Consider the following 23739-nt stretch of genomic DNA (forward strand, 5'->3'; position numbering starts at 1 on the left):
CCATCCAAAATTCACGAAGATGAAATTTTTCAATTATAAAATATATTGCAAATGTTCTTAAAATCATCTAAACTATTATAATATTGCGTTTTTGAAAACATGTCATAGGCACTTTAAACAGAGGAACTACTCCTACCAATAATAATATTTGTTGTTTGTAATAAAGACTATAAATACTGCTCTGTAAAATAATGAAAATCAGTTCTATCATTAAGTTCACTCGTGGTTGTTACTGAAGGTATAGAGTATACTAAGAAAGAGATATGGCGAATAACTCGAACTCAACATAATTTCCCTGTAGATTTGTCGTTTAGGACTAATAAAGGTATTTTTTAATGTATTTTGCCTTATTATTTTTCTTTTTATTTTCTACAAGAGATTTTCTTAATAGAATGGTCAATGATATATAACTAAATAGCAGAAATTACACGACCTACTGTACACGAAGAATGCTGTTGTGATGAAGACGCAGCTATTTTAGAATATGGATGACTATCTTTATAAAACATTAAAGTACTTTGATGTTTGAATTCAAGTTTTTTGACTTGTTATTTTGCATTGCATCTGCATCATTGTAAATGAAACTTTGTAATTTCATCTTGTTTGTTAAATCTGTATATGTTTAACAATAAAGTTGTTTTTTAACTCATTTTTTAATAGAAAACTTGGAAAGTTTTTGCTGTGCAAATTTGCATGTTTAATTAGTAACCAGGACCATCATTCATTTTGTGCTGGAAAGCTATACAGTTATTGCAAGGTTTTTATGTGCTACTCTCTGTGTGTCATTCATACACATATATTTCATGGCAAAAGAGAAGAAACTAAAAGGTGGATCAAGAACTCATTGTGCTGCCATCAACTGCACACAAAGCAAACAAACTTGTCCTGATTTAAGTTTTTTTCGTTTTCCAAAGGATATGGAGAGGTAAGGGTATTTTTTGTTTGCAAGTCTTATGGATGTTTTATTTAATGCGGCATGGGCAATAAAGTTTTTAAGCATTTCTTTGTATTTTAGATCAAAGGAATGAGTAAACAATTGTCGTCGTGAAGATCTTTTGGGCAAAAGTGCAGAATATCTTTACAAGAATTGAAAACTGTGTGCAGATCATTTTGAGGACTGCATGTTCACCAGCATGGAAAAGAAGAGATTAAATCCTCAGAGTAAGCCAACTCTATTCAAAATTCCCAATCCTCCACCCCAAATTGGGAAAAAACGAAGGGCAATTGAAAGAAAAGAAATTCAATATGTTCCATCAGGTAAATAAGTAATTTTTCACATTTTATTTTCCAATAGATTTCAAGTAAGTTTAAATAAAACAATGAAACACTATTTTTACAAAAAAATGAGGAAAAGAATTCTTAAAAATTATTCACATAATTCACTTGGCAAGCAACATAGAATGAAGTAGAATTGCGACAACCCCACACCAATACAGTTCACAAGAGCATTTCGAAAGTTGTTTTTTAGTGCGTTTCTTAGTTGTTTTTTAGCACGCATTGAAGGCGGCTACGCAACAGTGCACAAAGCAGATGATAACTTTGCAAGCTGGCTTGATGAGACACACATGGAGGTGTGACCATACGAAACTACTACTAGTGCGCTTCTTACATCATCAAAAGCCAACTGTGCTAAAGATATGGATGCCCTCTTGGTTCAATGCACAACAGCAAATATATCAAAGCCAAAACATGTAGAGAACGTGCCACAATCCCATCCGAGAATTCTTTCAATTGGACCAGCAGATTATAGAGAACAGAATGTGACTTCTAACATCATTCAAGATAATGCTGTAGCTTATGTTGCTGGCTACTTGCTGAAAAAATCATTCAAGATGCACAGCTGTGATGAATGCAAGAGAATTTTGACATCAAATGATTTTGACAGTGATCAACAGCTTTTCTGCTAGTTCAAAGCATATGATAGTAAGAATTTTGGTGGGTTGAATGTCCCAGCTAGAAGATACCTGGAATACATAAAGACACTGGAAGATACTTTCGTCAATTGCTTTTCTGCTACAACGAAAAATTCCAACGTTGGGGCAAATATATTAAAAGTCCTCCAGGCAATTCCACCAGTTGATGTATGTACAGAGTTCCCACATGATTATTTGTTAAAGCTTTTTGTCGGAATGCGTATCTATTACGCGATCAAATTTGCAAATCGTGACTTTACCACCACCAAAAGGAAATGTCGGAAATATATAAAAGTCAAACATCTTTAAACTAAACGAAATTGAAGAATTTAATGCAGAGCAATTTTATTCACAGTCCAAGAAAAAACATAGACAAATAAACTGACCCTTACCTCCAGAACTTTGATGAACAGCCAGGACAGACGACATGTCGTCCGTATTCAAGTTCTACTTTGAATTTTTTTACAAACACTCAAACACTTATTTTTCAAATATGATATCGAATTGACTGGTAAGACATAGAAGACTCGCTGCGATTTACTGTCTCTACTCGAAAAACGCAAAAAACTGCCAATGTGCCGAACTATTTTAGTTTTTGGTTAAAAACTTGTCCTTGGCACTATAAATTACATTGCGATCTGGCTGCATTTATCTGGCCTGAAACATGGCCGCTGTGTAAAGTTCCCGGATGCTGGGGACACGAACATCAAAGGTTCCGACATCGAGTGGCGCTTCAAGAAAACAGTCCGTTAGGTGATGACGAACTTGCAGTCATACAAAAAATATACCGTCATGTTGCGTATTGAAGATGTTCGAGATGGATTTTCCATATTCTTGGCAAGAAATGTCGAAGGCCATTTCCATCTTGCATGTACAAATGCATACGAGGGAAGTATTGGTCATCTGATGCACTTTACACTCATTTCAAATATGCCAAGTAAATTGAAATTGGATTTGAGGTATTTGCGATTTCAAGGCTTTTAAATTTTCATCATATATTGTTGCATTTCATGGTTTGGCAACCACAACTTTCCGTACATGGACGATTCTTATTCCTACAATAACATTGGCTTGTAGCACATTTTCCCTTGCAAAGACATACTTTGTCATTTATTTTATCGTCGGGCAAAGCAGGCGTTGTAAATCTACTGTGTCTGCGAAGAATGACTTCATTTTTTGGCTGCCTTTGCTTCCCACACAAGTATGTTTCCACAAGTGAGGGAGGTTCTTTCGTAAGCAATGTTTTTGCATTCTCCAATGCTATTTTTGTGGTGTTGAAATCTTTGCGAAGTCTCAGACACTCAGTCAGAACATCTTGCACATAATCTGAAAATTTTAAATGTATTTTGCATTAACATTTTGTCATTAATGATTCTAATTTGTCTATTAATTCTTACTGTAGGTAGGACAGTCGCTTATTGGTTTGGCCACAGCTTTTTCTCCTTTGTGAGCTTTAGGGTATGCAACTGACCATCTTTTATCACCTTTTTGTGTTGTTGCTTGGGGTCTATTAGCATTTTCATTATAATGTAAATTTGCACAAAATAACCTGAAAAATTCACAATGGGTAACTGTATAGGCTAGAATAACACATTACTCTTTATTGGTCAAAGCAACCCTTTTTTAAAGTAAAATATGTGAGAAAAAATGCATGTTTTCACCTGGCCATGATTGAGTGATATGGATAGTATGTATTTTTTGATGCAAAAAGATTATCAAGTGAATGCTTTGCCTCCAAGCCTGATGTTTGTTGGTGACTTGACAACTTTCTAACTGCACTTATCAATCTTGGTCTTGAAATAAGTTCAGTTAGTTTCTTATGAGCTGCACTACCTTAAAAAGTATAAAGAGGTCAGTCTTATGAATAGATTGATAGGAAGCAAGATTATAATATACATGCAAATGCTTGAGACCTGTTAAAGAACAGGTGCCCGTGCACTTATTTTTTGTGTATAGTGATGAAGTCTCCATGAATGAATTGGAGCTAGATACTACCCTTTACCTTTTTTTAACCATTGCCGTTTAGTAGCTTCATGCAAGCATTTGGTAAACACCTTGTTGTCTTCATGAGTATGAATATCAGCAATGTGATTTGCCAAACTTTTCCACTTTTCTTCTTTTTCAATTTCAGTGCTGCTGGAGCTTGCCACCCAATACAAATGATTTATGATGGACTGTTAGATAAAGTTTAAGATATAGCTACAAGTATCACTCATACTTCTCTGGAATGGCATGATATACATTTTTTAAATGTAGTTACCCCAATCCAAGGCTTAATTGCACAAAATTTCTTCTTTTTTGCAAGTTTAAGTAACCTCTTTTTCTCTCCTAAAAGGTTCAATTTAAATACATCATACTTAATCACATGATTCACAATTCCAGTGATTTGATCCACAACTGATGCACTTATATTTGAGTGATTAATACTTGCAAACAGAGAATTAGCTGCACCTTTGGCCACATGCCAAACATCATAAACATGTTCTATTTCTGGCTTCTCCTTAGCCATGTAAGATGTAACTTGGATGTGTCTGTCAGTCACAAGCTTGGTAATTTTAACATCACCATTTTCGAGGTATGCAAGTTGACGCTTGATGGATTCTAGCTCCATGGCGTTGGAATTCTTGACTTCAGTGCTCTGAGTATTGATAAAGTATAGAGAAATATCATACGAAAGAAGACTATATTATATCAACGGAATATTTTCAGACGATCATTATAATATGTTAATAACCTCTGTCATTACCTTTATGATCTGTGTATCAAGTATGACATTGTTATCGACGTCCAAAGAACTCCCGGAACCAAACAACCCGCTGTGACCTGGGCTATCTACTCGCATATCTGACGCAATACAGCAAGTTTGTCCTTTTAGTTTTTGTAACAATCTCTTTTTCTCACCACCCCAAACATTGAACATGGCAGGTATAACATACGCCGATTGCAATGTTGAAAATTCACGACGTGTGAAACATTTTATTTTCAATGCACTGAGAAGTCGAAGAACCTTAGCCCACTTGCGGTCTTGGGTTTATTTAATGTGGGTATAGCATCACCCTTTAGCATGGCTTTCTTTTTCCCCGAAAAGTTAATTGAATTTAGAAAAGATGGCGAACAGGATGGTATATAGGCATCGTTCTCAAAATGCAGAGAGCAAATAGTCGAGTTCTTTGTAGGTTTGTAACCCTTTCTTTTACAAAATTCAATCCAAATTTTTTCTCGTTTTTTTTCATCTGTATTTTTTACGCCGTTTGGGAAAGTGAAAAAATGAATAGAATTGTCAGAATTATTTTTGCTGTTACTGTAACATCCATATACTGCGCAGTACATGATCGCTGAAATCTTTCGCACAATCTGCCTTCTGCAATACGACTCTAATTCATCAAATTTGTATGACCAGTTCATACACCAATAACAACAACTTTTCCGAACTCCCGAACCAACGCTTGCAAGCTATATTTATGTATAATTTTCGGAAGTGGTTTTTGGGCGTCCACATATGACGCACAAGTTTACCATCCCGTTTCTACCTACATCCTACCGCAATGACGCATTGCGGTGAGGAAGTGTTCTCTTAACATGACTATACTATTTTACATCAACATAATATCCGTTATATCTTATAATCTATAATATGACACAGTCACACACTACACAACATAACATTACAATTTACAACAAAATCTGCTGTCTACAAAAATACAATTCTTAAAACTTTCTTCTATTTGTAATCATCTCTCAGACTTTGGCGAATATGTTTCATGAAGCTTTAGCTGTCATATTTGTTGATGTTTTTAATCGTCTACGATTTCCTACGAGTGGAAATGAACATGGACACGAACAAGCTCTGATACAACCATACAAAATGTATACTGAATATATAAATATATAACTTATTTTTCTTTATTTATTTCATTATATATATTGCATGTACATGATGTAAAAAAAAGTGTGAAAAAACGTTTTTTTAAGAATAATTCACAATGACTTCATCAAAACACATATAAAAGTATATTGTGTTACCAGATATGCCTCCCAGTTGTGACGTCATTGCATAAATCTGCATATCACATTATATTCAAAACAAATCAAAATGGCCGCGGAACTTTTAAATTGGAGTCAGAAAAACCTTTGTTACATGAAGACAAAAACTTTGGTTGAACTAACAAAGGTATATTATAAGTCTATGCGATATTTCCCGTTAATTAAGCCTAACTTAAAATATACGTCCCATGTCCTTTAACCCACACAAGACAAAGCATGTTTTGTCCGTTTTGTGGAAAGGAGTTGCTCGAATCTTATGCTTTTTGCGCAAATTGTGGCAAAAAATCAAACTATCTGGACTGCAAGTTTATCAGAGAAACCGCTTCATGAAAAGGAACGTATTCCGGTTACTTTCAATTATTTTAAGAAAAGAAAAGAAGATGAAAGAGCGAGGCACTTCAGACCATCGACTAGTGGCAGTGGCTACAAAGGGAAAGCAAAAAGGGCAAAAAGCACTGATGAAGATCTTAATGAAACTGTTTGGATAAATGTCGGCATTATGCTTTATGATCGTGAAAAATTAAAGATTCAGCGTGGGAAATCTTTAGTTCTATCCATACAAATATCTGCTAATGCTGAAAGCTTATTACAGGCAGCTCTAAACAAACATATGGCACATTCAAAAAATATAATTAAGCCTATGACGAAGTATGTGATGCTATACTCAGATGCATCAAAAGTAGCAAAGCTAAAAGAGAGTGAGGAAGATTTTGTTTTGCATAAATACAAGGAAGAATGTAATAAGCCATATCACAGAATTAATTTCTTCCTTTGCCCTGACATTGACTATTCTCTATCAAAATTAAAAGGATGCTTGAAGGATGATAACAGTAGCAGTGATGATACAGATGACGTTGAAGTAAGTAAAGAACAGTCTTACAAGTTAAACAACAACCATAGTGATCGTGAAAATAACTCAGTACCCATCCTAGTGAATGATGAACAGTATTTCAATGATAATGTAAATAGCAGTAACAATGTTGAGGATGTTGAACACTAACCAAAAGCCATAGTGATGGTGAAAATGTGCCAATAACATACAGTAATGATATGCTAGCAATGAAGTCACCGCCTATACCAATACATGATAATCAGCATGGGGGTGAAAAACTAAACAGTTTGACTTATGGTACTTTAAGTGAAATGTTTCCACAAATAAATGATCAAATTATACAAGAGGCTTTGCATAACAGTGAAAATGATTTCGAAATGGCTATAGCTTATATTCTTGAACTACAAAATCAGGAAACAACAGCACATCAAGTGTATGCTTCATTTGGATTCTGTAATAACATTAATGATGATACAGATTTTCAAGATAATGAAGCATCTCTATCTGATAACACGCAGGTTACAAAACCTGAGGAAAGGCAAGAAAGCATAACTACCAAGGAGTCTCTTTCTGGCATTGTCAAGAAATTTTCAAAAGATAAGATAAAAATTGATTCTACTCTTAGGATCAAGGTATGTTTTTCACCATGTGCCCAATTCATTCAACTTATTAAAATATTGTATGCACATTTATTGAACCTTATTTGATAATTTTTATCACCAGATGTTGGGCTTTAATGTGTTAAATCAAGGCATAAATTTTATTTGACCAGAATGGTCTAAGATATGAATATTACAGTTGTGATAGAAAGTTAATTATGTCTTAAAATTTAACATGACAGTGTCTTCTTTAATACATTATGCAGTTAAGATTGAAATATGTTCAAAAACCCATTTATTGTGTGCAGTAGTGCTTATGTAACATGCATGAATTGCTTACATCTTAATCATGTTAACGAGTGATAACTTTCCCGCGTAAAGTTTACTAACAGGTCGTTGATTGGGTGATGATGTAATTTAATTATGTTAATTATTTTAGAGGTGATATAAACACATTGACATTGTTGATTTATAGATGTAGAAGCACATATATTTTACTTTTGTATTTTGTTCATTAAACGTTTAAGCATATATCGCTTTCGTCTGCTCGGTGGGTGAATGTTTAATAGGTTATGGGCCCAGGACGTGTATGATTGAATAAAACGTGTATTTATGTCCTGTTGGTGAATATTTAAACGAAATACATCCAGATCGAAATGGCGACCGAGATAACGAGGATTGATAAACTGAATGGCAGTAACTATCAATCATGGAAATACAATGTAAAACTGGTGCTTATGTAAAACAGCTGAGGAAAAGCACTTTCGTTTTTTTGTAGTTCAGTAATATAACACCCTTTTCCTGAATTGCTTTATTGCTATAAATACTAACAATACAATTACTCAAAAGATTCTCTCTATTAGGACACTCATTCTAAAAATGTGAAAAAGGTGAAATTTTAAATCAGTTATATTAGTTCTTTATTACATATGGTTCTGCTGAGATTTGAACTCACATTTTTGGATTCAAAGTCCAAAGTGCTTACCATTACACTACAGTGCCTTACAATTGCTTCAGTTAAATTTTATTAATCAAATTTTTTATTTCTAAAGACTTTGACTTTGATTACCTTTTTTAGGGTTTTCATGTCATCTTATATTATTAGACAAATAAGATAAATATAGGGTAATTTCAGAATATTTTGTTTGTTTTTTTTTGTAAAATTAACTATTCGTTGTTGACGAATTTTTCTTTTTTTTAACAATTTATGTATAAAGTATTGTAACAGCTTAAAATCACTATTGATAATGCACATTAAATGAATTTAATTTTTTTTTAAATAAACATGTTTCAAAATTTCATGATGTTATCTAAAATCATGATGTTAACTATTGCAAATTTGTTGAAAAATTTTATTACATATGTTAAAAAGCATTTTAGTTTATTCCAAGTTTAATAATATAACACTTGTTTCCTGAATGGCTTTATTGCTACAAAACTAACAATACAATTACTCAAAATTTCTCTCTATTAGGACACTCATTCTAAAAATGTGAAAAAGGTGAAATTTTAAATCAGTTATTGTAGATTATTTTATTTGTTTTTTTTTCTAAAAATTAACTATTCGTTGTAGACGAATTTTTCTTTTTTTAAAAATTTAAATATAAAGCATTGGAACAGTGTAAAAGCACTATTGATAATGCACATTTAATGAATACAAGGTTTCTTAAAATAAACATATTTCAAAACTTCATGATGTTATCTAAAATCATGGTGTTAACTATTGCAAATTTCTTAAAAAATCTTATTACAGCTGATAAAAAGCACTTTCGCTTTTTACAAGTTTAGTAATATAACACTTGTTTCCTGAAAGGTTTTATTGCTACAAAACTAACAATACAATTACTCAAAATTTCTCTCTATTAGGGGACACTCATTCTAAAAATGTGAAAAAGGTGACATTTTAAATCAGTTATTTTAGTTCTTTATTACAAATGATTCTGCTGAGATTTGAACTCACGTTCTTGGATTCATAGTCCAAAGTGCTTACCATTACACTACAGAGCCTTACAGAAGCTTCAGTTAAATTTTATTAATCAAATTTTTTATTTCTAAAGACTTTGACTTTGATTACCTCTTTTAGGGTTTTGATGTCCTCTTATATTATTAGATAAATATAGAGTAATTTCAGATTATTTTGTTTGTTTATTTTGTAAAATTAACTATTCATTGTTGACGAATTTTTCTTTTTTTTAAAAAATTTATATATAAAGCATTGTAACAGCGTAAAATCACTATTGATAATGCACATTAAATGAATTTAATTTTTTTTTAAATAACATGTTTCAAAATTTCATGATGTTATCTGAAATGATGTTAACTATTGCAAATTTGTTCAAAAATTTTATTACATATGTTAAAAAGCATTTTAGTTTTTTCCAAGTTCAATAATGTAACACTTCTTTCCTGAATGGCTTTATTGCTATAAAAACTAACAATACAATTACTCAAAAGATCCTCTCTATTAGGACACTCATTCTAAAAATGTGAAAAAGGTGAAATTTTAAATCAGTTATTGTAGATTATTTTGTTAGTTTTTTTTAGTAAAAATTAACTATTCATTGCACACAAATTTTTCTTTTTTTAAAAAATTTAAATATAAAGCATTGTAACAGCGTAAAAGCACGATTGATAATGCACATTTAATGAATACAAGGTTTTTTAAACATATAACAAGGTTTAACATATATAACATATATATATAACATATATACATGTATGTATATATGTTATACATGTATACATGTATACATGTTATATGTATACATGTATACATGTATGTATACATATATAACATATGTAACATATATACATAACATAACATACATAACATAACATATATACATAACATAACATAACATAACATATATACATAACATAATATATGTAACATATATACATGTATGTATATATGTTATACATGTATACATGTATACATGTTATATGTATACATGTATACATGTATGTATACATATATAACATATATACAAGGTTTTTAATAAACATATTTCAAAACTTCATGATGTTATATGAAATCATTATGTAAACTATTGCAAATTTCTTAAAAAATTTTATTACAGCTGATAAAAAGCTCTTTCGTTTTTTTCTAGTTTAGTAATATAACACTCGTTTCCTGAATGGCTTTCTTGCTATTATTACTAACAATACAATTACTCAAAAGATTCTCTCTATTAGGACACTCATTCTAAAAATGTGAAAAGGGTGAAATTTTAAATCAGTTATTTTAGTTCTTCTTTATTACATATGGTTCTGCTGAGATTTGAACTCAGATTCTTGGATTCAGAGTCCAAAGTGCTTACCATTACACTACAGAGTCTTACAGAAGCTTCAGTTAAATTTTATTAATCAAATTATTTATTTCTAAAGACTTTGACTTTGATTACCTCTTAGGGTTTTGATGTCCTCTTATATTATTAGATAAATATAGAGTAATTTCAGATTATTATTATTTTTTTTTAAATTAACTATTCATTGTTGACAATTTTTTTTTTAAAAAAAAAATTATATATAAAGCATTGTAACAGCTTAAAATCACTATTGATAATGCACATTAAATGAATTTAATTTTTTTTTTAATAAAAATGTTTCAAAATTTCATGATGTTATCTGAAATCATGATGTTAACTATTGCAAATTTGTTGAAAAATTTTATTACATATGTTAAAATGCATTTTAGTTTTTCCCAAGTTCAATAATATAACACTTGTTTCCTGAATGAATTTATTGCTATAAAAACTAACAATACAATTACTCAAAAGATCCTGTCTATTAGGACTCACATTCTAAAAATGTGAAAAAGGTGAAATTTTAAATCAGTTATTGTAGATTATTTTGTTTGTTTTTTTTTCTTGTAAAAATTAACTATTCGTTCTAGACGAATTTTTCTTTTTTTTAAAAATTGAAATATAAAGCATTGGAGCAGTGTAAAAGCACGATTGATAATGCACATTTAATGAATTCAAGGTTTTTTAAAATATGCATATTTCAAAACTTCATGATGTTATCTGAAATCATGATGTTAACTATTGCAAATTTGTTGAAAAATTATATTACAGATGATAAAAAGCATTTTAGTTTTTTCCAAGTTTTTTAATATAACACTTGTTTCCTAAATGGCTTTATTGCTACAAAAGTAACAATACAATTACTCAAAATTTCTCTCTATTAGGACACTCATTCTAAAAATGTGAAAAAGGTGAAATTTTAAATCAGTTATTTTAGTTCTTTATTACATATGGTTCTGCTGAGATTTGAACTCAGATTCTTGGATTCAAAGTCCAAAGTGCTAACCATTACACTACAGAGCCTTACAGAAGCTTCAGTTAAATTTTATTAATCAAATTTTTTATTTCTAAAGACTTTGACTTTGATTACCTTTTTTTGGGTTTTGATGTCATCTTATATTATTAGATAAATATAAAGTAATTTTAGATTATTTTGTTCGTTTTTTTTGTAAAAATTAACTATTCGTTGTTAACAAATTTTTCTTCTTTTTAAAAATTTATATATAAACCATTGTAACAGCGTAAAAGCACGATTGATAATGCCATTTAATGAATACAATTTTTTTTAAATAAACATATTTCAAAACTTCATTATCTTATCTGAAATCATGATCTTGACTATTGCAAATTTCTTAAAAAATTTTATTACAGCTGACGAAAAGCACTTTCGTTTTTTTCTAGTTTATAGTAATATAACACTTGTTTCCTGAATGGCTTTCTTGCTATAAATACTAACAATACAATTACTCATAAGATTCTCTCTATTAGGACATTCATTCTAAAAATGTGAAAAGGGTGAAATTTTAAATCAGTTATTTTAGTTCTTCTTTATTACATATGGTTCTGCTGAGATTTGAACTCAGATTCTTGGATTCAAAGTCCAAAGTGCTAACCATTACACTACAGAGCCTTACAGAAGCTTCAGTTAAATTTTATTAATCAAATTTTTTATTTCTAAAGACTTTGACTTTGATTACCTTTTTTTGGGTTTTGATGTCATCTTATATTATTAGATAAATATAGAGTAATTTCAGATTATTATTTTTTTAAATTAACTATTCATTGTTGACGAATTTTTCTTTTTTTAAAAAATTTATATATAAAGCATTGTAACAGCGTAAAATCACTAATTTTAAATAAACATGTTTCAAAATTTCATGATGTTATCTAAAATCATGATGTTAACTATTGCAAATTTGTTGAAAAATTTTTTTACAGATGATAAAAAGCATTTTAGTTTTTTCCAAGTTTAGTAATATAACACGTGTTTCCTGAATGGCTTTATTGCTACAAAACTAACAATACAATTACTCAAAATTTCTCTCTATTAGGACACTCATTCTAAAAATGTGAAAAAGGTGAAATTTTAAATCAGTTATTGTAGATTATTTTATTTGTTTTTTTCTAAAATTAACTATTCGTTGTAGACGAATTTTTCTTTTTTTTAAAAATTTAAATATAAAGCATTGGAACAGTGTAAAAGCACTATTGATAATGCACATTTAATGAATACAAGGTTTCTTAAAATAAACATATTTCAAAACTTCATGATGTTATCTAAAATCATGGTGTTAACTATTGCAAATTTCTTAAAAAATTTTATTACAGCAGATAAAAAGCTCTTTCGTTTTTTTCTAGTTTAGTAATATAACACTCGTTTCCTGAATGGCTTTCTTGCTATAAATACTAACAATACAATTACTCAAAAGATTCTCTCTATTAGGACACTCATTCTAAAAATGTGAAAAGGGTGAAATTTTAAATCAGTTATTTTAGTTCTTCTTTATTACATATGGTTCTGCTGAGATTTGAACTCAGATTCTTGGATTCAGAGTCCAAAGTGCTTACCATTACACTACAGAGCCTTACAGAAGCTTCAGTTAAATTTTATTAATCAAATTATTTATTTCTAAAGACTTTGACTTTGATTACCTCTTAGGGTTTTGATGTCCTCTTATATTATTAGATAAATATAGAGTAATTTCAGATTATTATTATTTTTTTTTAAATTAACTATTCATTGTTGACAAATTTTTTTTTTTAAAAAAAATTTTATATAAAGCATTGTAACAGCTTAAAATCACTATTGATAATGCACATTAAATGAATTTAATTTTTTTTTTAATAAACATGTTTCAAAATTTCATGATGTTATCTGAAATCATGATGTTAACTATTGCAAATTTGTTGAAAAATTTTATTACATATGTTAAAAAGCATTTTAGTTTTTCCCAAGTTCAATAATATAACACTTGTTTCCTGAATGACTTTATTGCTATAAAAACTAACAATACAATTACTCAAAAGATCCTGTCTATTAGGACTCACATTCTAAAAATGTGAAAAAGGTGAAATTTTAAATCAGTTATTGTAGATTATTTTGTTTGTTTTTTTTTTCTTGTAAAAATTAACTATTCGTTCTAGACGAATTTTTCTTTTTTTTAAAAATTGAAATATAAAGCATTGGAGCCGTGTAAAAGCACGATTGATAATGCACATTTAATGAATTCAAGGTTTTTTAAAATATGCATATTTCAAAACTTCATGATGTTATCTGAAATCATGATGTTAACTATTGCAAATTTGTTGAAAAATTATATTACAGATGATAAAAAGCATTTTAGTTTTTTCCAAGTTTTTTAATATAACACTTGTTTCCTAAATGGCTTTATTGCTACAAAAGTAACAATACAATTACTCAAAATTTCTCTCTATTAGGACACTCATTCTAAAAATGTGAAAAAGGTGAAATTTTAAATCAGTTATTTTAGTTCTTTATTACATATGGTTCTGCTGAGATTTGAACTCAGATTCTTGGATTCAAAGTCCAAAGTGCTAACCATTACACTACAGAGCCTTACAGAAGCTTCAGTTAAATTTTATTAATCAAATTTTTTATTTCTAAAGACTTTGACTTTGATTACCTTTTTTTGGGTTTTGATGTCATCTTATATTATTAGATAAATATAAAGTAATTTTAGATTATTTTGTTCGTTTTTTTTGTAAAAATTAACTATTCGTTGTTAACAAATTTTTCTTCTTTTTAAAAATTTATATATAAACCATTGTAACAGCGTAAAAGCACGATTGATAATGCCATTTAATGAATACAATTTTTTTTAAATAAACATATTTCAAAACTTCATTATCTTATCTGAAATCATGATGTTGACTATTGCAAATTTCTTAAAAAATTTTATTACAGCTGAGGAAAAGCACTTTCGTTTTTTTCTAGTTTAGTAATATAACACTTGTTTCCTGAATGGCTTTCTTGCTATAAATACTGACAATACAATTACTCATAAGATTCTCTCTATTAGGACACTCATTCTAAAAATGTGAAAAGGGTGAAATTTTAAATCAGTTATTTTAGTTCTTCTTTATTACATATGGTTCTGCTGAGATTTGAACTCAGATTCTTGGATTCAGAGTCCAAAGTGCTTACCATTACACTACAGAGCCTTACAGAAGCTTCAGTAAAATTTTATTAATCAAATTTTCTATTTCTAAAGACTTTGACTTTGATTACCTCTTTTAGGGTTTTGATGTCCTCTTATATTATTAGATAAATATAGAGTAATTTCAGATTATTATTTTTTTTTTAAAATTAACTATTCATTGTTGACGAATTTTTCTTTTTTTAAAAAATTTATATATAAAGCATTGTAACAGCGTAAAATCACTAATTTTAAATAAACATGTTTCAAAATTTCATGATGTTATCTAAAATCATGATGTTAACTATTGCAAATTTGTTGAAAAATTTTATTACAGATGATAAAAAGCATTTTAGTTTTTTCCAAGTTTAGTAATATAACACGTGTTTCCTGAATGGCTTTATTGCTACAAAACTAACAATACAATTACTCAAAATTTCTCTCTATTAGGACACTCATTCTAAAAATGTGAAAAAGGTGAAATTTTAAATCAGTTATTGTAGATTATTTTATTTGTTTTTTTTTCTAAAAATTAACTATTCGTTGTAGACGAATTTTTCTTTTTTTTAAAAATTTAAATATAAAGCATTGGAACAGTGTAAAAGCACTATTGATAATGCACATTTAATGAATACAAGGTTTCTTAAAATAAACATATTTCAAAACTTCATGATGTTATCTAAAATCATGGTGTTAACTATTGCAAATTTCTTAAAAAATTTTATTACAGCAGATAAAAAGCTCTTTCGTTTTTTTCTAGTTTAGTAATATAACACTCGTTTCCTGAATGGCTTTCTTGCTATAAATACTAACAATACAATTACTCAAAAGATTCTCTCTATTAGGACACTCATTCTAAAAATGTGAAAAGGGTGAAATTTTAAATCAGTTGTTTTAGTTCTTCTTTATTACATATGGTTCTGCTGAGATTTGAACTCAGATTCTTGGATTCAGAGTCCAAAGTGCTTACCATTACACTACAGAGCCTTACAGAAGCTTCAGTTAAATTTTATTAATCAAATTATTTATTTCTAAAGACTTTGACTTTGATTACCTCTTAGGGTTTTGATGTCCTCTTATATTATTAGATAAATATAGAGTAATTTCAGATTATTATTATTTTTTTTTAAATTAACTATTCATTGTTGACAAATTTTTTTTTTAAAAAAAAATTTTATATAAAGCATTGTAACAGCTTAAAATCACTATTGATAATGCACATTAAATAAATTTAATTTTTTTTTTAATAAACATGTTTCAAAATTTCATGATGTTATCTGAAATCATGATGTTAACTATTGCAAATTTGTTGAAAAATTTTATTACATATGTTAAAAAGCATTTTAGTTTTTCCCAAGTTCAATAATATAACACTTGTTTCCTGAATGACTTTATTGCTATAAAAACTAACAATACAATTACTCAAAAGATCCTGTCTATTAGGACTCACATTCTAAAAATGTGAAAAAGGTGAAATTTTAAATCAGTTATTGTAGATTACTTTGTTTGTTGTTTTTTTTCTTGTAAAAATTAACTATTCGTTCTAGACGAATTTTTCTTTTTTTTAAAAATTGAAATATAAAGCATTGGAGCAGTGTAAAAGCACGATTGATAATGCACATTTAATGAATTCAAGGTTTTTTAAAATATGCATATTTCAAAACTTCATGATGTTATCTGAAATCATGATGTTAACTATTGCAAATTTGTTGAAAAATTATATTACAGATGATAAAAGCATTTTAGTTTTTCCAAGTTTTTATATAACACTTGTTTCCTAAATGGCTTTATTGCTACAAAAGTAACAATACAATTACTCAAAATTTCTCTCTATTAGGACACTCATTCTAAAAATGTGAAAAAGGTGAAATTTTAAATCAGTTATTTTAGTTCTTTATTACATATGGTTCTGCTGAGATTTGAACTCAGATTCTTGGATTCAAAGTCCAAAGTGCTAACCATTACACTACAGAGCCTTACAGAAGCTTCAGTTAAATTTTATTAATCAAATTTTTTATTTCTAAAGACTTTGACTTTGATTACCTTTTTTTGGGTTTTTAAGTCATCTTATATTATTAGATAAATATAAAGTAATTTTAGATTATTTTGTTCGTTTTTTTTGTAAAAATTAACCATTCGTTGTTGACAAATTTTTCTTCTTTTTAAAAATTTATATATAAAGCATTGTAACAGCGTAAAAGCACGATTGATAATGCCATTTAATGAATACAATTTTTTTTAAATAAACATATTTCAAAACTTCATTATCTTATCTAAAATCATGATGTTGACTATTGCAAATTTCTTAAAAAATTTTATTACAGCTGAGGAAAAGCACTTTCGTTTTTTTCTAGTTTAGTAATATAACACTTGTTTCCTGAATGGCTTTCTTGCTATAAATACTAACAATACAATTACTCATAAGATTCTCTCTATTAGGACACTCATTCTAAAATGTGAAAAGGGTGAAATTTTAATTCAGTTATTTTAGTTCTTCTTTATTACATATGGTTCTGCTGAGATTTGAACTCAGATTCTTGGATTCAGAGTCCAAAGTGCTTACCATTACACTACAGAGCGTTACACAAACTTCAGCTAAATTTTATTAATCAGATTTTTTATGTCTAAAGACTTTGACTTTGATTACCTCTTTAAGAATTTTGATGTCCTCTTATATTATTAGATAAATATAGAGTAATTTCAGATTATTATTATTTTTTAAATTAACTATTCATTGTTGACAAATTTTTCTTTTTTAAAAAATTTATATGTAAAGCATTGTAACAGCGTAAAAGCACTATTAATAATGCACATTTAATGAATACAATTTTTTTTAAAATAAACATATTTCAAAACTTCATGATGTTATCTGAAATCATGATGTTCACTATTGCAAATTTCTTAAAAAATTTTATTACAGCTGAAGAAAAGCACTTTCGTTTTTTTCTAGTTTAGTAATATAACACTTGTTTCCTGAATGGCTTTCTTGCTATAAATACTAACAATACAATTACTCATAAGATTCTCTCTATTAGGACACTCATTCTAAAAATGTGAAAAGGGTGAAATTTTAATTCAGTTATTTTAGTTCTTCTTTATTACATATGGTTCTGCTGAGATTTGAACTCAGATTCTTGGATTCAGAGTCCAAAGTGCTTACCATTACACTACAGAGCGTTACACAAACTTCAGCTAAATTTTATTAATCAGATTTTTTATGTCTAAAGACTTTGACTTTGATTACCTCTTTAAGGATTTTGATGTCCTCTTATATTATTAGATAAATATAGAGTAATTTCAGATTATTATTATTTTTAAATTAACTATTCATTGTTGACAATTTTTTTTTTTTAAAAATTTATATGTAAAGCATTGTAACAGCTAAAAGCACTATTAATAATGCACATTTAATGAATACAATTTTTTAAAATAAACATATTTCAAAACTTCATGATGTTATCTGAAATCATGATGTTCACTATTGCAAATTTCTTAAAAAATTTTATTACAGCTGAAGAAAAGCACTTTCGTTTTTTTCTAGTTTAGTAATATAACACCCTTTTCCTGAATTGCTTTATTGGTATAAATACTAACAATACAAATACTTAAAAGATTCTCTCTATTAGGACACTCATTCTAAAAATGTGAAAAGGTGAAACTTTAAATCAGTTATTGTAGATTATTTTGTTTGTTTTTTTGTAAAATTAACTATTCATAGTAGATGAATTTTTCTTTTTTTAAAAATTTAAATATAAAGCATTGGAACAGTGTAAAAGCTCGATTGATAATGCACATTTAATGAATACAAGGTTTTTTACAATAAACATATTTCAAAACTTCATGATGTTATCTGAAATCATTATGTTAACTATTGCAAATTTCTTAAAAAAATTTATTACAGCTGATAAAAAGCTCTTTTGTTTTTATCTAGTTTAGTAATATAGCACTTGTTTCCTGAATGGCTTTATTGCTACAAAAACTAACAATACGTTTACTCAAAAGATTCTCTCTATTAGGACACTCATTCTAAAAATGTGAAAAAGGTGAAATTTTAAATCAGTTATTTTAGTTCTTCTTTATTACATGATTCTGCTTAGATTTGAACTCAGATTCTTGGATTCAAAGTCGAAAGTGCTTACCATTACACTACAGAGCCTTACAGAAGCTTCAGTTAAATTTTATTAATCAAATTTTTTATTTCTAAAGACTTTGACTTTGATTACCTTTTTTTGGGTTTTTAAGTCATCTTATATTATTAGATAAATATAAAGTAATTTTAGATTATTTTGTTCGTTTTTTTTGTAAAAATTAACCATTCGTTGTTGACAAATTTTTCTTCTTTTTAAAAATTTATATATAAAGCATTGTAACAGCGTAAAAGCACGATTGATAATGCCATTTAATGAATACAATTTTTTTTAAATAAACATATTTCAAAACTTCATTATCTTATCTAAAATCATGATGTTGACTATTGCAAATTTCTTAAAAAATTTTATTACAGCTGAGGAAAAGCACTTTCGTTTTTTTCTAGTTTAGTAATATAACACTTGTTTCCTGAATGGCTTTCTTGCTATAAATACTAACAATACAATTACTCATAAGATTCTCTCTATTAGGACACTCATTCTAAAAATGTGAAAAGGGTGAAATTTTAATTCAGTTATTTTAGTTCTTCTTTATTACATATGGTTCTGCTGAGATTTGAACTCAGATTCTTGGATTCAGAGTCCAAAGTGCTTACCATTACACTACAGAGCGTTACACAAACTTCAGCTAAATTTTATTAATCAGATTTTTTATGTCTAAAGACTTTGACTTTGATTACCTCTTTAAGGATTTTGATGTCCTCTTATATTATTAGATAAATATAGAGTAATTTCAGATTATTATTTTTTAAATTAACTATTCATTGTTGACAAATTTTTCTTTTTTAAAAAATTTATATGTAAAGCATTGTAACAGCGTAAAAGCACTATTAATAATGCACATTTAATGAATACAATTTTTTTTAAAATAAACATATTTCAAAACTTCATGATGTTATCTGAAATCATGATGTTCACTATTGCAAATTTCTTAAAAAATTTTATTACAGCTGAAGAAAAGCACTTTCGTTTTTTTCTAGTTTAGTAATATAACACCCTTTTCCTGAATTGCTTTATTGGTATAAATACTAACAATACAAATACTTAAAAGATTCTCTCTATTAGGACACTCATTCTAAAAATGTGAAAAAGGTGAAACTTTAAATCAGTTATTGTAGATTATTTTGTTTGTTTTTTTTTGTAAAAATTAACTATTCATAGTAGATGAATTTTTCTTTTTTTAAAAATTTAAATATAAAGCATTGGAACAGTGTAAAAGCTCGATTGATAATGCACATTTAATGAATACAAGTTTTTTTACAATAAACATATTTCAAAACTTCATGATGTTATCTGAAATCATTATGTTAACTATTGCAAATTTCTTAAAAAAATTTATTACAGCTGATAAAAAGCTCTTTTGTTTTTATCTAGTTTAGTAATATAGCACTTGTTTCCTGAATGGCTTTATTGCTACAAAAACTAACAATACGTTTACTCAAAAGATTCTCTCTATTAGGACACTCATTCTAAAAATGTGAAAAAGGTGAAATTTTAAATCAGTTATTTTAGTTCTTCTTTATTACATATGATTCTGCTTAGATTTGAACTCAGATTCTTGGATTCAAAGTCGAAAGTGCTTACCATTACACTACAGTGCCTTACAGATGCTTCAGTTGAATTTTATTAATCAAATTTTTTATTTCTAAAGACTTTGATTACCTTTTTTAGGGTTTTCATGTCATCTTATATTATTAGATAAATATAAAGTAATTTTAGATTATTTTGTTCGTTTGTTTTGTAAAAATTAACTATTCGTTGTTGACAAATTTTTCTTCTTTTAAAAATTTATATATAAAGCATTGTAACAGCGTAAAAGCACAATTGATAATGCCATTTAATGAATACAATTTTTTTTAAATAAACATACTTCAAAACTTCATTATGTTATCTGAAATCATGATGTTGACTATTGCAAATTTCTTAAAAAATTTTATTACAGCTGAGGAAAAGCACTTTCGTTTTTTTCTAGTTTAGTAATATAACACTTGTTTCCTGAATGGCTTTCTTGCTACAAATACTAACAATACAATTACTCATAAGATTCTCTCTATTAGGACACTCATTCTAAAAATGTGAAAAGGGTGAAATTTTAAATCAGTTAGTTTAGTTCTTCTTTATTACATATGGTTCTGCTTAGATTTGAACTCAGATTCTTGGATTCAGAGTCCAAAGTGCTTACCATTACACTACAGAGCCTTACAGAAGCTTCAGTTAAATTTTATTAATCAAATTTTTTATTTCTAAAGACTTTGACTTTGATTACCTCTTTTAGGGTTTTGATGTCCTCTTATATTATTAGATAAATATAGAGTAATTTCAGATTATTTTGTTTGTTTTTTTTTGTAATATGAACTATTCGTTGTTGACGAATTTTTCTTTTTGAAAAAATTTATATGTAAAGCATTGTAACAGCGTAAAAGCACTATTAATAATGCACATTTAATGAATACAATTTTTTTTAAAATAAACATATTTCAAAACTTCATGATGTTATCTGAAATCATGATGTTCACTATTGCAAATTTCTTAAAAAATTTTATTACAGCTGAGGAAAAGCACTTTCATTTTTTTCTAGTTTAGTAATATAACACCCTTTTCCTGAATTGCTTTATTGGTATAAATACTAACAATACAAATACTTAAAAGATTCTCTCTATTAGGACACTCATTCTAAAAATGTGAAAAAGGTGAAACTTTAAATCAGTTATTGTAGATTATTTTGTTTGTTTTTTTTGTAAAATTAACTATTCATAGTAGATGAATTTTTCTTTTTTTAAAAATTTAAATATAAAGCATTGGAACAGTGTAAAAGCTCGATTGATAATGCACATTTAATGAATACAAGGTTTTTTACAATAAACATATTTCAAAACTTCATGATGTTATCTGAAATCATTATGTTAACTATTGCAAATTTCTTAAAAAAATTTATTACAGCTGATAAAAAGCTCTTTTGTTTTTATCTAGTTTAGTAATATAGCACTTGTTTCCTGAATGGCTTTATTGCTACAAAAACTAACAATACGTTTACTCAAAAGATTCTCTCTATTAGGACACTCATTCTAAAAATGTGAAAAAGGTGAAATTTTAAATCAGTTATTTTAGTTCTTCTTTATTACATATGATTTTGCTTAGATTTGAACTCAGTGCTTTTGTGGCTCTTGATTCCTTGTCTGAGACATTAATTGGGCGCTTTGTGGAAGATGTGGTTGAAACATTTTGATCTAGTTCATTGTTATCATCTTTTTGTTCTTGCTCTTCTTCAAGAAAAGTAGAGTTGCTAGTGTTGCTATTTTTACTTGATCTCTCCTATATAAAAGAGAAAAATAAATTACTTCAAAGTAAACCCTAAACATACATGTTGCATTAGCTCAAACTAAGTTCTCAAACAAGACAACATACTTTATCAAGATTGCAGCGAGATGATCTACATTCCACATGATCTTTTAAAAACAAAAGCAGTGTCAAATATTGCCATTTGGACTTTGGTGTGACATCATCTGTGGCAGAACCACTTTTGGGTTTGGTGCCTTTGGCAATTTCTTTGCAGAACTGACTTCTAAGGTTTTTGATTTTGCAAGAAACATCCATTGCTATAAAGCGGAAAATACATGAGACATATTTTCCCTTTCAAACAGGCTGAAAAACTGAATGTAATAAAACAGTGGCTGACTGCTGAAAGCCTGAAACATGTTGAAATAAATTGTCATTCTGCAATAGTTGGAAAATCGTTTATAACAATAGAAATCAGCCCTATTCTTTATTATCGTCATTTAAATGCACATAAATTTTTACTTCATAAGTATTACAACGTAATGGGATTCGGTATACTTATCAATCTGAATTCAGTAAAAAATGCTTACTCACCACTCATTTCTAAAGCATTCGCTATCTCCGCAATTGCATTCCTCCTAGCCACTCTATCATGATAGTCAGGGAGCGTTGTATTATACAATACTGGTTTAGCCTCCCACAACTCTGCCAAACGTTCAACTTTATCCCTTGTCCATTCGACCGCCATCTTGTTTTTCTGTCTCATACCACGTGACTTTAATTGTGATATTTAATTGGCCGAAAGTTTTTTGTCCCGGAGACTTGTCTCTGGAATTAGAACACGTTTCTATTTCGGAGACCTAATCTCAAAAAATCTCCGAAACAAAAAGTGTCCGAAACCTAGATGACACATTGCGAAACTTTGTGTCGGAGACCAGGTCTCGAAACAAAGTCTCAGAGACCACGTCGTGTGTCACAGGCTTTACACGCTCTGCTCTCGGGCATCGAGCACTGTTTTATACGGAAAATCATAAATTATAAACTTCCTATTACGCTCCAAGATAAATTTTTGTTGAGCACTCTACGATAATCCGCAATGGAGAAATTCAACTTCAACTACAGCATCAAGAACATTCCTCTACCATCACCGAATGAATACTTACAACGACTTATTGAAAAATCTGAGACCTTCCTTCGTAATATGCGCTGGAAAGCTTACTTCTTCCTTAACCCGAATACTACCACCGATTATAAAGATACCTATGGCTTCAAGACAGGGGCGGATCTAGAGTATGTCAAATCCGTCGCGCGACTGATGTTTGAAATTCAAAAATTACCTATTCATATTAATTAAAAATTCATTAATTATTCTTACTTTATTATCGCATTTACTTCGTAATAAAAATCCAGCTTTATTTATTATTGAAAACTAATGACTAATGCGATGAATATCTCCTTGGTAACC

At 28.5% G+C, this 23739-nt stretch overlaps 2 protein-coding genes and 12 non-coding genes across 15 annotated transcripts; all 14 read right to left on the reverse strand.

Annotated features, from left to right (window-relative positions):
- Nucleotides 1-2870: 2870 nt before the first annotated feature.
- Nucleotides 2871-4825, reverse strand: LOC124458206. 2 transcript variants are annotated; one of them, XM_047008261.1, is made up of 7 exons: nucleotides 4660-4825; nucleotides 4365-4551; nucleotides 4174-4241; nucleotides 3916-4087; nucleotides 3575-3746; nucleotides 3311-3462; nucleotides 2871-3239 (listed from the first exon to the last, which is right to left on the reverse strand). In XM_047008261.1, the coding sequence occupies exons 1-7, from the start codon at nucleotides 4753-4755 to the stop codon at nucleotides 2905-2907; spliced, it is 1182 nt and encodes a 393-aa protein (XP_046864217.1). In that variant the 5' UTR covers nucleotides 4756-4825; the 3' UTR covers nucleotides 2871-2904. The 2 variants fall into 2 exon arrangements, with proteins under 2 accessions (XP_046864217.1, XP_046864216.1); XM_047008260.1 differs by having other exon boundaries at nucleotides 4174-4551.
- Nucleotides 4826-9323: 4498 nt separating this feature from the next.
- On the reverse strand, nucleotides 9324-9395 carry Trnah-aug. Its single transcript has one exon. It is a non-coding gene; the product is annotated as a tRNA-His (tRNA).
- A 1258-nt stretch (nucleotides 9396-10653) lies between these two features.
- Nucleotides 10654-10725, reverse strand: Trnaq-cug. Its single transcript has one exon. It is a non-coding gene; the product is annotated as a tRNA-Gln (tRNA).
- Nucleotides 10726-11644: 919 nt separating this feature from the next.
- Trnaq-uug lies at nucleotides 11645-11716 on the reverse strand. Its single transcript has one exon. It is a non-coding gene; the product is annotated as a tRNA-Gln (tRNA).
- A 535-nt stretch (nucleotides 11717-12251) lies between these two features.
- Trnaq-uug lies at nucleotides 12252-12323 on the reverse strand. Its single transcript has one exon. It is a non-coding gene; the product is annotated as a tRNA-Gln (tRNA).
- An 883-nt stretch (nucleotides 12324-13206) lies between these two features.
- On the reverse strand, nucleotides 13207-13278 carry Trnaq-cug. The gene has a single exon. It is a non-coding gene; the product is annotated as a tRNA-Gln (tRNA).
- A 920-nt stretch (nucleotides 13279-14198) lies between these two features.
- Nucleotides 14199-14270, reverse strand: Trnaq-uug. The gene has a single exon. It is a non-coding gene; the product is annotated as a tRNA-Gln (tRNA).
- A 533-nt stretch (nucleotides 14271-14803) lies between these two features.
- On the reverse strand, nucleotides 14804-14875 carry Trnaq-cug. The gene has a single exon. It is a non-coding gene; the product is annotated as a tRNA-Gln (tRNA).
- An 890-nt stretch (nucleotides 14876-15765) lies between these two features.
- Nucleotides 15766-15837, reverse strand: Trnaq-cug. The gene has a single exon. It is a non-coding gene; the product is annotated as a tRNA-Gln (tRNA).
- Nucleotides 15838-16754: 917 nt separating this feature from the next.
- Nucleotides 16755-16826, reverse strand: Trnaq-uug. The gene has a single exon. It is a non-coding gene; the product is annotated as a tRNA-Gln (tRNA).
- A 532-nt stretch (nucleotides 16827-17358) lies between these two features.
- Nucleotides 17359-17429, reverse strand: Trnaq-cug. Its single transcript has one exon. It is a non-coding gene; the product is annotated as a tRNA-Gln (tRNA).
- Nucleotides 17430-17955: 526 nt separating this feature from the next.
- Trnaq-cug lies at nucleotides 17956-18026 on the reverse strand. The gene has a single exon. It is a non-coding gene; the product is annotated as a tRNA-Gln (tRNA).
- Nucleotides 18027-19539: 1513 nt separating this feature from the next.
- On the reverse strand, nucleotides 19540-19610 carry Trnaq-cug. Its single transcript has one exon. It is a non-coding gene; the product is annotated as a tRNA-Gln (tRNA).
- A 2487-nt stretch (nucleotides 19611-22097) lies between these two features.
- On the reverse strand, nucleotides 22098-23163 carry LOC124456929. Its single transcript, XM_047007233.1, has 3 exons — nucleotides 22869-23163; nucleotides 22404-22594; nucleotides 22098-22310 (listed from the first exon to the last, which is right to left on the reverse strand). The coding sequence occupies exons 1-3, from the start codon at nucleotides 23038-23040 to the stop codon at nucleotides 22098-22100; spliced, it is 576 nt and encodes a 191-aa protein (XP_046863189.1). The 5' UTR covers nucleotides 23041-23163.
- Nucleotides 23164-23739: the final 576 nt, after the last annotated feature.

The sequence above is a fragment of the Xenia sp. Carnegie-2017 genome, unplaced genomic scaffold (assembly GCF_021976095.1).
Source record: "Xenia sp. Carnegie-2017 unplaced genomic scaffold, XeniaSp_v1 HiC_scaffold_6, whole genome shotgun sequence".
Taxonomy (NCBI): Eukaryota; Metazoa; Cnidaria; class Anthozoa; order Malacalcyonacea; family Xeniidae; genus Xenia; species Xenia sp. Carnegie-2017.

Bases quoted from the DNA above. Each gene is read 5' to 3' on its own strand.
- LOC124456929 (XM_047007233.1), bottom strand. From the start codon at position 23,040: ATGAGACAGAAAAACAAGATGGCGGTCGAATGGACAAGGGATAAAGTT. The intron at 22,595-22,868 runs GTGAGTAAGCAT...TCCGCTTTATAG, and splicing joins GAATGCTTTAGAAATGAGTG to CAATGGATGTTTCTTGCAAA. The intron at 22,311-22,403 runs GTATGTTGTCTT...TCTTTTATATAG, and splicing joins CTCGCTGCAATCTTGATAAA to GAGAGATCAAGTAAAAATAG.
- LOC124458206 (XM_047008260.1), bottom strand. From the start codon at position 4,755: ATGCGAGTAGATAGCCCAGGTCACAGCGGGTTGTTTGGTTCCGGGAGT. The intron at 4,088-4,173 runs GTAACTACATTT...TTTATCTAACAG, and splicing joins CAATTAAGCCTTGGATTGGG to TCCATCATAAATCATTTGTA. The intron at 3,747-3,915 runs GTAAAGGGTAGT...ATACTTTTTAAG, and splicing joins ACGGCAATGGTTAAAAAAAG to GTAGTGCAGCTCATAAGAAA.